The sequence below is a fragment of the Triturus cristatus genome, chromosome 1_2 (genome assembly GCF_964204655.1).
Source record: "Triturus cristatus chromosome 1_2, aTriCri1.1, whole genome shotgun sequence".
In the NCBI taxonomy this organism is placed as follows: Eukaryota; Metazoa; Chordata; class Amphibia; order Caudata; family Salamandridae; genus Triturus; species Triturus cristatus.
The window spans coordinates 786,336,199-786,351,302 of NC_140580.1; the positions used below are offsets into that span (position 1 = coordinate 786,336,199).

Below are 15,104 nucleotides of genomic sequence, written 5' to 3' on the forward strand. Positions count from 1 at the left end.
GTATTCTTAAGTTTAACTGGTATGCCAACAGCTGATCTCAAAGTTTGCTGAACTATAGAACACAGGCTGCAACTTACTGGTGAGGCCTAACAAGGCAGAAAACACCTACAACTGCTTTTGTTCAACTGCATAGGGTAACAATCCCTTTTGGGGTTGAGCCAAACTATTGCACCCATCACGTTTGTGGCTTTCTCAATGTTGTATCTAATTTCCATAACAGAAGAGGACATTCCTTACATCCAAATACTTCCTGCATCGTGCACACGGAGCTAATACAAAAACTACATTCTAGCCTGAGTGAAGGGCAAGAATATACATCCCACAACCTTCAAGCGAGCTCTGTTAATTTGTGTTTTATATAAAGTATAATTTAGTCTGTCATCAGTGTTTGGCAGATGAAGGGCATCCATAATTTAGAGGTGGATGAAATGCAAGTTTTCTGGTAGCAGAGCTACAGCTGACTTTGCAGTTGGAAACCTTTGACTGACTATCTGTTTGTCACAGTTTCGTTGCTCAGTGAATGTCAGAAGGTCCACACAAATAATATTAGTCATTTTGTCATACAAATTTCTTGTTCAGGACATTTTTTCTTTCAGGACTGTCAAGAAAGGACTACAGTACTGAACAAAAAAAACAAATAACCCCACATGCTGCATTAAAACTCTCAGTGCATCGGGTCCATTGAATTTCTGTTTTTCAAAAACAATTTACTGTTTTTAAACAAACATGCCACACACTTGAAAAAGTTATTTGCTTCAGTGCACACAGAAGGAAGTTAGATCCTGCAGATCTCTATCTACAGTGGGCCATCATTTGCCAGAGGAGCAGAGGCCACAGCCTTCAGTGACCCGGCAGGCTGTCAGGTGGTCCACCATAGTCTACATTATCTTGTTAGTTCTACTGCATTTTACATTCAGCACTATCCCTAAAATCTTAAAGTTCATGTTGTTTTCTAAATATCTCATCCCAATATTGAATGTTGACTTGTATGCTAATTTATACAAAATACCTGATTTAAGGTCTGTTGAACAGCCCATCAAACTGCGTGTGCGGTGCAGGAAACACCTCCACTACACCTGCGGGTGAACATCTAAGCTATCTTCAGACTGCTGCTCATATGGTGGTCCTTTTTACCTAAAGCATCACCCAGTGGCATAGTGAAAGCAGCTCTTAGTGAAACATTCCCTCTGGGCAAAAGCATCGTAACAAGGTGGCATTATAGTACTACTTTCACAAATATGGATAATGGAAATCTTCCTCCAACATGGAGGTACAATTGCATTGTCTACATTTGAAATATATCTGATTTGCTGAGAGTTTTCATACCAGGAAAAAAAAATTGGTGTAAGAATGCCTTTGGATACGGGAGATCTAGCACAGATGTTTCTCTCCCGGCAAGGGTGGTGGATCGACTACTCTAATATAGCCATCTTCTGCCTATCCTCTAAGTAGGATGAAAAAATGCAAAGGAGGGTTTAAGAGAAGAAATTCTGATGATTTTGGCTAGGAGTTCCTTTTCCACCCACCCTTAATGGGTCTCGGATTCATGAGGTGTGAACAGCATACTAGGGTGCTCATGTAAATCACTGATATATGTTCTGTTTTTATTGCAGGTTGGTTTTACGACTGGACCCAGACATACAGCATTGCTTTCTACTTCAGTGGGATCTGTGTTTTGCTGGGTGGGTTTCTTCTTTTGCTGGCAGCTCTCCCATGCTGGGACAGCAGCGATAATAGGAGTTCAAAAAAGTTACCATTACACCTGAACTTGGAAAATGCTGCATTGTGTGCATAAGTTGATATTCCAATGGTTTCATTGACAATGCTGTAATAATATTGTTTTAGAACTTTACATTATGAATAAAAATGCTATTTGATAAATCTAGCTTGTGTTACAATGGCAACATGATATGGTGGATATTGTGCTATTAAGTAAAACATAATGCCACTGTGTTTGTAATTTATAAATACATTTATAAGTATTTAAACACTGAGAGCCTCATTTATGAGGAATTTGCATAGGGCAGCGCCGCAAGTCTTCTTGCAGCACTGCCCTACGCCAATGTGAAAGGACAGGAATGCACTGTATTTAATGCACCTTGTTTTTGAAATACAGTGTATTCCTGTCCTTTCCCCTGCACTGGCACACAATTTTCCACCTAGCGCCAATGCTGGTACCTCAGTTGCAGGCAGGATTGTTTTTGTTCAGAAAGGGGCACCTTCCTGCACAAAAATAATCCTTAGAGGCATTTTCCTCGTTCTTTGCGTGCTGCAGAATGCAGCACTAATGAAAAGAGGAAAAGACGAGGAGAAATACAAATATTTCTACGCTTTACGCCTGCTCTGGGGAGGCATAAGGTTTTGCCGCTGCCCCAGGTTTATGTGATTAAGTAAATCTGGGGCAGCGTCAAAATCCATGGGTGTTGCGTGGAAAAACTTCACCATAAGGTTCTTGGAACACCTCCTTGACGCAGAGTAAGACAAGGCAGCAACTTGTGCTGCTTTGTCTTACTCCATATTTATGAACCAATGCAAAGCCACGCAGAATGGCTTTGCGTCACCTCATAGCCTCTCATGATTGATAGACTTGCACCACTAGAGCGTCAACGAAAGTGATGCGCGAGCGGCACAAGCTTCATAAATAAGCCCCTGAGAACCATTAAATTGGGGGAAATTAGTTACTTTTACATTATGGTATGTGATCATTGGCTTGTGATACATTTATCACGCTATACGGCTGACATAAAAGATGCTCTTCCGAGTTCTGTTTTCTTTTTACACTGATAACTTCGATAGTATCTTACTGTTAAAATGTTCAAATATTTCCTTTTTTAGGTATCTCCTTTTTGAATTATATATTTTGTTCATTTAGCTATAAGTGTCAAGTGTAAATGTACACGGATTCCTGTTGTTATTTATTGTTACATGATAATTAAGTCTGCTTGACTATATTACTTTTTTTCTGTGCGGATCAAATTCTTTTTCCCAGTGATTGTTTTTAAATAATAAACCAGGTTTCATAGAATCTAGTAACTTCACTTCTCATTTATAGTTTATAAACAATGGGCAAGGTTTCACAGTCTGTAAGTAAGTGAAATTGTTCCAGGGCCTTTCCGCTAATTATTTTTTCTGAAATACAATATTTAAACTATGAACAGAGTGAAATAAGAGAGAGAGGAACTTTGCACCAGAGAAGGCTACATGGAGGGAAATCTAGCCTTCACTCAGTGGGCTTATTTGTCTTCCTGCCAATGCAGATGAAAATAGCAGATGCTATTACTTTGCTGAACATTGAATCTATAGTTCAGAAGCTGTACATGGGTATGAACCTTATTTAAAACTCAAATTAGGCCTCTTTTTAGGTGCTAAGTGTAGCTTAGTTAGCCAAGACAAAATGTTCATGGGGTGGGAGATATTGAGGATGGAAGCTTTATGATATCACCAGAATATTAGAATGTTTTTTTATTGTTCATCCTACTGATAAATATTGCTGCCACTTTTTGCTGATTTTTATAACAGTTACTATTCATATTGTGTGCCCTAGGATAGGAATTTGATTTTAAAATAAATCTTGAAATTATAATCCTGGTTTCCTAGTGCTCTTGACTGTGCCTTTCAATGATGAAAAGGAATTAAGGTTCCGCTAACATCCATGTGATATCTCACAGGACTGATCGTTTCATAAGAGTCATCTCACTCAAGCAATGCTCAGTGAGTTGCAGAATTGTTTCTGTCCAACTGGTTTATGCCTCAAATTGGCACATTGACAAAGTCATTGGTGCTAGAGAGTCTAAACGTCTATTACTGGGCAGTGTTCTGGAAAGAAATCCAGAAAACATATCATTACATTCACGGCTGCTTGTACAATAACAGTTCAAATAAATGTGAAAAGACTGAGGACTGAGAGTTCCAATGAAGTTTTTATATTATCTGAAACTTTATAGAATACAAAGTTCTTAATTTGTGCCAATGGTTCTAGGTGGCAGGCACTGGAAATCATTGTTGGGAACCAAAACATATAGTTTATCTTCAAACTTTGACCCAAACAATGAAGAAAATAGCAGAAATCAAAAAAAAAGGAGGAAGAAAAAAATAAAAACAAGGACACAGGGAGAGAGCAGAGATGAAAAAGGAACCTGCAACAATGGCTGGAGGGACAGGAAATGAAATGAGGTGGAGGAAAGAGGCGTAAGGTAGAGTCAAGATCAAGCAGTCTTTGTATTCAGCAACAATGGCATTAGTCGTGCTAGCAACTGGCTTCGAAAATAACCCATTGAACAGTACTCTATTTATTTATTATTTTTACAAAGTAATGAGTACACCTCCTTAAACTCTAAAGTACTCTCAGCACAGTTCACAAATTATCCTCTAGTGGCCAGCCAGATTACATATTTTGCACTATGAGTTCAGCAACAAACTTCTACAGGGAGCAGTTGCACAGGCCCAACCTTAGCAGTATTTCTTTCCAAAGCAAAATACAGCAATAGTACACATGTTGTAGGATATAAATTGAACAATACATAATAATTATCAAATATTCACCAAAGCATACTTGAAAAGAAGCACTTTTTAGGTCTGATAAATCATAAATGTAAGCTCACATTTTTAATAGGTCTTCACAAAGTCAGAATGTATAAATCATGATAGGGCAGGGCTGCTTGGTAACTGCTGGACCCATTGTATGTGCACATTACTGCCATTACTGCACAAACTACCAAGGTGCCTTTTTCAGTGCTAAATTCAACTTAGTAAGCCCAGAGAAAGGTAGGTGGAATGGGAGATGTTAGTATATAGAATGCTTTATGATATCACCACAATGTTACAATATTTTCTATTGTTCACCCTCCTGATAAGTATCATTGCCACTATTTTGCTGATTTTCATAACAGTTACTATTCATATTGTGTGCACTAGCATAGGATTTTGATTTTAAAATAAATCTTGAAAATATAATCTTGGTTTCCCCGTATTCTTGAGTGGAGTGTGCCTTTCCATGATGAAAGAGAATTAGTGTTCGTCTAACTATCCATGTGGTGTCTCTAGAGTGCAGCTCACTGGAGGAATGCTTAGTGGGTGACGGGGGTTGCAGTCCAAATGGCTTTCTGTTTCAGATTGACACATTGGCAATGTACTCGTGCCATATGGTCTATACAGCCTACAACTGGGTTGTGTTCTTAAAAGGAATCCAGAAAACATATCACTGGTGCCCAGCATAGGACTCAATCTTCCACATCCTGGTGTAATTTTGGATACCAAACTCAATATACCAACCATATTAACAGAGACATACCATTGTAATAATAATTACTTTCTTCAGTTCAGATAGGCGTTTCTTTTCTGATGTGGGTTTGTCAGGGTTTATAAAGGGTTCTTTTATTCCCCTTTTGGTTTTGGTTTTGAGTCTCATTGAATCTGTTTTATAATGGCGAACCCCCTATTCCAATGTGGATAACATTTAGTGCACCAGTTACACAATATCTCTTTATTAGAGATTCTCTAAGACTGGGATCAAGTAAAATTTGTGGTAAATGCACATGCTGCATAACCTTTCGAAATATTTTATCCATGGGTGGAGCTTGATGCTGGCGATTCCAACACTGGAAACTTTCATATTTATAGAGCTGCTGCAACTCCAGCCAATTGTGAAGTTTATCAAGACTTCGAAGTCCTGTTAAGCTATCAAGATCATCGAGCCTAGTTTGGTAGTCAACTCTGTAATGCAGTTCTAAACATTAGACTAAGTCATTTGAGCAATGAATGGGCTAACTGGCCTTTATTTTCTGGGTTTACACCATATCCTGATACAGAAAATGTGACAGCTGCAGATGTAAGACACATTATTAATAGATAGTGGCAATTTATAGGTGACTTTAACAGCATGTTCTACACTCAACTGCTATGGGAACATTTGTTCCTGGTCCTATATCTATGGCAAAGTGTCCTCAAAGGGGGAAGAGATTCCCTTTTGAATCGCTCATAAAACTAACCAGCTAGATGCGGGTTATCCTCACTTAGCCCTTAACCCCTTCAGCGCGGCGCGGATTTCCGCGCTGTGCTGAAGGTTCTGTGCGTGGGCGGGGCCATGACGGAGCGGTTCCGTCATACGCACAGCGCAACTGACGCGCATGACAGAACCGCTCCGTCATGCGCATCGAAGGGGTTAAGGATAGATATAAGATGATAAATATGTGTTCCACTTGGTATGGTGACACCATTACATAAAGAGGGACTGTGTGCATAAAATGCTGTAAGTCAGAGGAGTGGGGGAATCACACAGGAGTGTTAAAACTGCCCTCACACACAGTAAAATGTGTCATGCTTCATCATATGGCTGCTAACACACCTCCGTGCAGACCAACGCTGGAGGTGGAGCAATAGGGAGGGGAAAGACAATACAACAAATAGATAACAGATAATGTGGGGATCACAAGTGAAAATAGGTGCAGAAACAGTGATAAAAACTGGCCACAGGGAGTCCCGTCTAACAATTTTAATACTGGGTACCCTGTCCAGAGTAAAAGTGGTCACACCAGGACCAGTGGATAGTGGTATGGAAAACCTATAATGAGTTACCGACCCCTCCACTCTGCAAAAACTGTCGACATGTTTTAGCCTGCACAATCTTAATAACCCGGCTTTCATCAGGACTCACTACTAACTGATCCCAAAGATACTAACCTTACCTCCTTTATTCCAGGGGTGAAGGGAAGAAACCCTTAATGAGTAACTTACTCAGAGAACATATGGTAGAGCGCCTTGCTCTCCAATAGGAACCTGTAAGGGAGCCAACAAAAACACATGTACACTGAAAAGTGCTGTGCCCTCTGTGCAATAAATGGTAACAACTATACTGATGTATAACCCCCCATAAAAACAGCAGTATTAGCCGGGTGTAATGATACCAGCTCAGGACATCATGACGTGTTAAAGATGCCCGGCGGTATGCTTGTGTTTAATTTAACATCCCCAGGAAAATGCGCTAATTACACATGTAAGAAACACTGATGAAACCAATATTGCTGATTAAAAACAGGCGTTGTTGCTAGGAGATCGGAAACACCATCATGCATAATGTGAAGCTTACCGAGTTCATATAAAATCTAAACATAAACTGGCGGGGAGCGAGGGCAGCTCCCTATAGTCACCCTATGCATGAAATAAAGACGAAGAAACACAGTGGATCAAATCATAATGATGGAGTGTTGTTGTTGGACCATACAGCTCCCCATTGTTATAGGAGAGTAGGTCAGGGTGGCCCTGCATGTGCTGCGTGGCAGAAACAACGCCCCAGTTGTAGGATAGTTGTATCACAGACAAATTACAAACACAGCTGGGTGGAAAAAGATTCTCCGTCCAGGAGTGTGCTTTACCCATGACCCGCATCGGGTCTATGTTACCGAAAGATCCAAGATCCCCCTTACTTCGTCAAGGTGAGTCTTTACTGAACACCTGGCTAGGGTGACTAGAATAGTAAAGTTTTTTGTTTGACATGGTATAAAATCGAATTTTAAAAGAATCCAAAATTGGATAGCTTGCTGTGATTCTCCGTAGATGTGAAATTGTCCTTGAAGTATACAGAATTGGCGCCTGCTTTCCTGCATGCGTGTGCTGCTTTACAACCTCCGAACTCGCTAATGAATTTACAAGCCCTTATGGGTTTCTTAACTTTGGAAGAGCTTAAATACCACTTGATGCTCAGCGGTTTAAGTCCTTGTATGAATAACTCAATCCATCGTTTTCTGAACAAAGAATTTACAAAAACACACACTTATCTTACCTGAGCTGCAAGCAGACATGTTATAGAGACTAAATATATACAGACACAGGACAACCAAGCAAACCTTGTAATTTGGCCCCAGCACTTCCGGCTCACATATGTAATTAATAATGAAGGACACATATATCTTATAGCCCACAGATCACTTTTGTATTCCTCTGCTAAGGAATGATTTACTCCTACTGAGAAAATGATTGCTGAAGTAGAGACAGCTATACTGAAAGTGTGACCTCCGGCATAGGAAAAACAAATCTTCTTAGTATCTCCCGTTGCTAAACTGGAAGCAACATCAAAAGCTAGTATTTCCAATGTGTTTACTCTAGACCTTTGTCAGGTGTAGTGGGCCACCTCTTTAATTGTTGTAATATCGCAAACTTACCGTTCGTGTGCCCGCCCCGGTCCATCACGGCTGTGTGACACTTGTTGTGGAGGGCGTGGCAGAACGTAACAGAGCACATCACTTCCGGGCTGGGCGGCAGAGGCGGGGCTTCCGCCGGACTGCCTTTAAGATACCAATGTGTTCGCGACCGCGCAGCGGACGCGCGCAGCGGGCGCGCCAAAGGCGCGCTTAAGTCAAGGCCGTCTGCGCCCGTCCGCGCCCGACCAGGCCCTAGGGCCAGAAACTCTGATTCAGTGAGCCCTACAGTGAGGATACAATACTCTAAACATACATTACTGACTCTACGACCAATGGTCAACACCGCGTGTAGGCATACCACTAACGTAGACAATATGGAACCCGTATGCGCACATTGCAAAGAGAATCTGCTACATATAGTGCCTTCATATATAAAAGCTACTACACAACTTGCTCTTTTAAACTGCAGGTCGCTAACTAAACATAAATATGAGATAGCCGACCTCATTAGAGATAGATGCATTGATGTCCTATTCCTGACAGAGACTTGGCTCAACGAACATGCTATACCAGACATTAAAGATGCCGTTCCCAATCATTATCGGATAGTTAGACAAGATAGAGAGGGACAAAGAGGAGGAGGGATAGCTATTATCTATAAAGAAACATATCCTGTGAAATCAAACCAGCAGGCCTAGAACAATGCGAAGCACTCTTCTTCACCCTATCTATCGAAATAAGTAACACCTTGACTGGGTTCCTTATATACCGCCCCCGGGCCAAGCAAATCAGTTTGTGACCAGTTTGGAAGAAAAATAGTACAACCAGTGCTGAGGCATAACAAATTTATAGTTTTGGGAGACCTAAACTTACATTTTGACAATACAGATAGCAAAGAAATAAACGACATCTGCAAAGATATGTTAACTCTGAATTTAACTCAGAAAGTAGAATCTCATACGCACCAAGGTGGTCACATATTAGATCCTATTTTTACTAATTCTAAGGAAATTGAAATAGGAACACCCTGGCCGGTACCGTGGTCTGATCACTTTGTGGTCCCGTTTAAGATGCCAGTAAATGGAATAAAAGCGTTACCCGCGAAAGAGACAATCACCACTAGAAAGTGGAAAAATTTTGACTCCTCATCCTTCGAACGCGAACTTAACATGACGATACCTACACTAGACACTAATTTAGATCTAGCAAATGAACAGTTTGAGACCTGGATTTCAGGGGCTTTAGACAAAACTGCTCCTTGGAGCACCAGAACACCTCAAAGAATAAAAGCCACCGCACCATGGTTCAACGAAGAACTCCGCACGACAAAAAGAGGATGCAAAAAGGCAGAACGAACTTGGAGAAAAACCTATTGTACTGCATCCAAAGACAAATACAATAAGGAATTAAAAGCCTACCACGCGTTAATAAAAAAAACTAGGTGTGATTTCTACACAGACAAAATCGATAATGCTGGAAATTTGCATAAGGAATTATTCATTATATTAAAATCCCTCAAAAACAAGGAGGAGGAAGAAGTTATAACCTCCTTCAAAGAGATCTGCAACAAAATAGCAGGCTATTTTGCTGATAAAGTCTCCAGAATATATGAGTCTTTCCCAATGGAAGCTCAATTGGGTGGTAATCAGCTCCCCAGTAGCCAGGAACGATACTAAATGAATTTATAACACCTGAGAAAGAGGAACTGATAACTATGATTAAGGGAATAAAATCAGGATCCCCTCGTGACCCTGCAAGGCCTGAGAGAATAATGATGGGTGTCAATACGATAATACCATTGATCTCTGAACTTATTCACTGCTCACTAAAGACTGGGATAGTCCCCTCTGGTTGGAAAAGGGCCATTGTAAAACCGCTGAGGAAGAAACCCTCTCCGTATTGGAGAACCTGCGTCCTATATCACTACTACCACTGACTGCAAAGTTAGCAAAAATCGTAAACAAACAGTTAGTAGATCACATGGATGCGAACGCGATTCTTCATTCTTTGCAATCAGGTTTTAGTAAAGCACACTCCACAGAATCAGCTCTGTTGATGGCCACCGAGACCCTGAGAAAATTTGCGGACGAGGGGAAGACAGCTGCGCTCATCCTGCTGGATTTGAGCGCAGCTTTCGATACTGTCTCACATCCCCTACTTTTACAGAGATTAGAAGCGTGTGGCATACGGAAATGTGCACTTCAGTGGCTGACCTCCTTCTTAGCCCAACGAAGTTTTCAAGTAGCACAACTATCACACATATCGGACAGCCATCCTCTGAAACAGGGAGTCCCTCAGGGCTCTACCTTAAGCCCTACCCTGTTCAACATATATGTAGGACCATTAGCCAAATGTGTTCAAAAACATGAGGTATCGATTGTATCATACGCCGACGATACCCAACTAATAGTACTATTATCCAAAAATAGTGATCTGGCTGCTATCCGTTTTTCTGAATGCCTTGAGGAAGTGGCACTCTGGATGAATAACCACTGCCTCAAATTGAATGGTGACAAAACAGAGGTTCTAGTAGTTGGCAAAACACCTAACATCTGGTCCTCGGCGTGGTGGCCACACTCATTAGGACAGGCCCCCCTTCCCAAAGAAGAAGTGAAGAATCTTGGTATTTGGGTCGACGCCAAATTATCATTCGACAGCCAAATACGTAAAGTTGCTGGAAAATGCTATGGAGCAATGAAAACATTGAGGAAAGTTGTTGACCTTCTCCCCGTAAAAGCCAGGAAAACGGTTGTTCATGCTGTAATTACATCCCAACTAGACTATGGCAATGTATTGTATCTGGGAGCCTCTAAAAAAGGACTCACGAAACTACAGAGAATACAAAATGCAGCCACCCGCCTAGTCCTCAGCCTCCCCAGGAGAACTAATACGAGGAAAGCTCTGACTACCCTACACTGGCTGCCCATTGAAAAAAGAATTCTGTTCAAGGCTATGTGCTATGTACACCGCATTTTGACAGGTAAGAGCCCCCTCTACCTCAAGTCTCTGGTGTCAAGATACTCTCCTGCTCGGGTTCTACGGTCTAAGGATATGGCCTTACTGAATATCCCGAGAATTTTCAGAGCCAGAATGGGAGCTCGCTCATTTAGGTATCTAGCTGCAAAACTATGGAACACGCTACCAATAACAATGAGAACCGAGCCTAGCGAACACGTTTTCCGCAGACAACTAAAGACATAGCTATTTCTGAATAACAACTTATAAGCGATTGTTCAGTCTCTCTCTGACATACTCGTCTCGATGTCTCAGCGCGGGGACACACCGTTAGGTATAACCATGCGCTCTATAAATGAATAAATAAATAAATAAATACCACTGATGTAAAATTTGAGTATGATTCCACACTTCACACTCAGGAATGTTTGCAATATGCACAAAATATTCCACAAACTTCAAATATTTTACATGTATCTCAGTATAAACCTGTATTCTATAAAGAAAGCTAAGCACAGCTGCATTTGTGCTATGTAACTGGTGCTGTGGTACAGTAAGTTTTTAAAGATGCTGACTTCAAGAGGTATGCACACACACACTTAAGTTCTTGGTGACTTCTTTGTACAGCTAGCAGAAATACATTCTCTACTAATTGCCATCTAGAAGGCTGACCAATCAGTTCCTATACTTATTGTTTCAGATTCAGCATTGTGAGCACAAAGCTATAATGTATTTCACCTCATTAGGGCTTAAACAGATTAGGAGATTCAAAAGGAAATCAATAAAAAGTAAATATCTTTCCGGAAAGTTAGCTCTTCCACAGGGTAAGCTTCACAACATGGACCATAAAAGTAAAGGAAGTCAAGCTAAAGGGAGATGTGCAGCAGATTTTGCTGCAAAGACAGAAGTGCAAACTTTTTATGTAGTTGCTTCAATCTGATCTTAAACTAAGATCAATGCAGACTGTGTAGTGGCAATACAAGCAACATTGAAAAGAGAAAAGCCTCCTGGTGGTTTCCCCTCCAAGTACTCTTGCTCTCTCACTGAAGATAATGGTAGTATGGTTTTCATACCTGGGGTATGTGATCTGAATATTCCTAATGAGCGAGCAAGATGATATCTAGTTAGGGCAGCTCATGAGAGGTTAGCTTCGGCTCATGCTGGTACCAGTGCTGCAGTATCAATGCTACAGCAACAATACTAGTGCCCATATTTATCAAAGCTTACAAAAATATGCTGTTGTAAGACCAGCACAGACTCCCCTTGCTATCCCTGATAAACCATTTGGGGTAATTTTTCTCAACCATATAGGGCCTCTCCACAGTTTCAATCAATTTAAATGCATATTGTTTAAAGCCTATTCATGCTTTAGACCCCTGTGGGACTGATCACAAAAAACTGCAGCTGCTTGAGCAGTCGCAAAACACTTGCAGTGCCCAGTAGCAATGAGAGCAGCTCATATGTTTCAGACAATGGTCTTGCATTCACTTCTGAGTCATTTAAGGATGATATGTCTGCTCTAGAAAAATGACTGCTATATTAGCACCTGTTCTGCCCGGAATGGAACGAACTTACAATATGCTTAAACAAGCCCTGACTGCTAGGCTATTGGATACAGGAGTGACCTGGCTGCATTGCCTTTATGAGATTCAGAGAAAGATAAATAATTTGGGTAGTGGTATTACTTGAATTATGTGGTCACACCCTATTCAAATTATTCTTTGGAGTGCCAATGTATGTGCCTGATCTTGATGTCTCTGGAAAGATGGCATAGTTGAAAACACCTCATTCTGTCTCCTGCCAAAATCTATTGCTGCCTGTTCAAGAAACTAGAACAAAAGATAAAGATGATAAAGCTGTTGACGGGTGACTCACCAGCTGGGACAGTCAGTTAAGGTAAAGATCCCTGTCAAGCACGTCTTTGGATCATCATCATGACCATCTGTCCTCGTCGTAGATGGCAACCAGACAGTAAATTTGCAGCCACTTCCTGGTGCCCAGAAGATTAAGGGGATGTAGATCGAGCACATTAAAAAGCACTGTGTGGACAATTATTTTCAGCAGACTCCCGTTGACATCAAGGTGTCTCCAGAGTAGATCGACAGATCCTCCACCTACTGTGGAAGAATTACCATTGGAAGAGTACACCCCCATTTAAATCTTTAACACTTTTCCAGAGTCTGATGAGACTGTTATGTCTACAGCTTTGCAAAACGTGCCACTTTCAGTTAGCAAACCTGATGCTGCATAATCAGTAATTGCAACACTTTGGCTTATTATGAACCACCAACAGAACCCACATCAATTAAAATGATATAATTAAAATAAATTGTGTTATACGAAAATGACTATGGATCAAATTTTGAAAAAAGAGATATTATTAACCCTTCTCCAGTCAGTCAGCACCATAGATGGCTTTTGGCTTGCTGCTGGTTCAGTGACAAATACTTTTTTCCACCGTTGTCATACATCTAGATTGTTACTGGAGTCTTACCCATTTTAATAGGGAATATAGTTTTGATGATAAATTTTGCTTTTAGTACACAAGAACTACATTCTTGATAAGGCAGAGCCATTTCCTGTGGTTCAAAAATTGCAACCGCATTCTTCTTCTCAGAAAGCACAACATGATTATCATGCTGTACACATTGTGTATCCTATGCTGGATGGTGTTTATGAGATAACGGGTTAGAAAAAAAGTATTCAATTTTCATTTGTGGTAAAAAATTTCATGGAATGACATTATAATTCTTGGACATTTTTTCAAATTCATGGGATATAAATGCTGTTAAGCAGTTAATGATTGATCCAAGTTCGTATGCCTCCATAGAAAGTGAATTTGAAATTATTTACATGCAGAAAATCATCAGGTGCTGTTTTATTTTCATCATTACGCACACCATTGCATTTACAAATCAAACAGCCCCAGATAAATATATATTTATACATGTAGGAGCATATTTATGAGAGGCTTGTGCCACTTTTAGTGACACAACTGCGGCGCAAACCTTTTTTAGCCATATCTATGAGGCCACGCAAAGCCACTTTGAATGGCCTCAGATATGGAGTAAGGCAAGGTAGGGCAAGTCACTGTGTTGCTTTACTCTGCACTAGGGAGGCGTTCCACGCAACACCCATGGAATTTGACACATCCCTAGATTTACAAAGAAATGTAAACCTGGAGATGGCCAAAGCCTTACTTCTGCCCAAGGGAGGCGCAACGAGGAGAAATATTTTTATTTCTCCTCGTTTTTAGGTGGAGCCTAGTGGCAGTGCATGCGCTGCTCGCTCTGCGAGACTGCTTTAGTAGAGTATTGGAGAAAAGCCGTGCCCACTCTCCTCCCATATTTTTCATTTGCTGGTGTCATTGTCTTTCGTAAATGCAGCCTTCGGATTCATTAATAGGCTTGTTAGTCCTTCCTTAGTACGGCCTTGTCTTCAGTTGTACCCTCCAATAGCGACTGGCCCTTTTACTTCGGTTGTTACACGGGACCGGTTATTTAGTTTGTAAGCACTATTTACTTTATTGAGTTTCTCTTACTGCAGGCTTGACATGCGCTGCTTCAGCTGAAACCGCTTGTGTTTCTTTAAGCAGCACAGCCGCGCCCATAACACGGGTGCCTGCTTTCAATCATTTTAACCCGGCATTCTCTTCTGTCTGTTTAAACTCCCCCCCCCCCCCCCCCCCCCAAGTAAAATGGATTTAGAAATGATTAGCGAAAGTCATGTGAATTCTAGGTAGCACATAATCCTGTGCTAAGGGGCTGAAGCTGACAACAGCACATCTGTGTTACATGTCATCTGTACTAAAGCCACCTGACAAGTTGTTTTCAAAAGCCTCTTTTATTAACAACACTACCACCAATACCACCACCATCAATACCACCACCATCAATACCTCCACCAATACCACCACCATTAATACCACCACCACTAATACCACCAACACCACCACCAATACCACTACCCTCAATAGCACCGCCAGTACCACCACCAATATTACAACCATCAATA

The 15,104-nt window shown here is 41.0% G+C and overlaps 1 protein-coding gene across 8 annotated transcripts in view; it reads left to right on the forward strand.

Annotated features, from left to right (window-relative positions):
• Positions 1-4,910, forward strand: part of SLC16A9 (solute carrier family 16 member 9) — a 292,179-nt gene extending 287,269 nt beyond the window's left edge. For all 8 annotated transcript variants that reach the window (XM_085608840.1, XM_085608838.1, XM_085608836.1 and 5 more), the window contains one exon: positions 1,614-4,910. In XM_085608840.1, the coding sequence (XP_085464966.1) occupies positions 1,614-1,795 (182 nt within the window). In that variant the 3' untranslated portion in view covers positions 1,796-4,910. The remainder of the gene's footprint in view (positions 1-1,613) is intronic.
• The last annotated feature ends 10,194 nt before the right edge of the window (positions 4,911-15,104 follow it).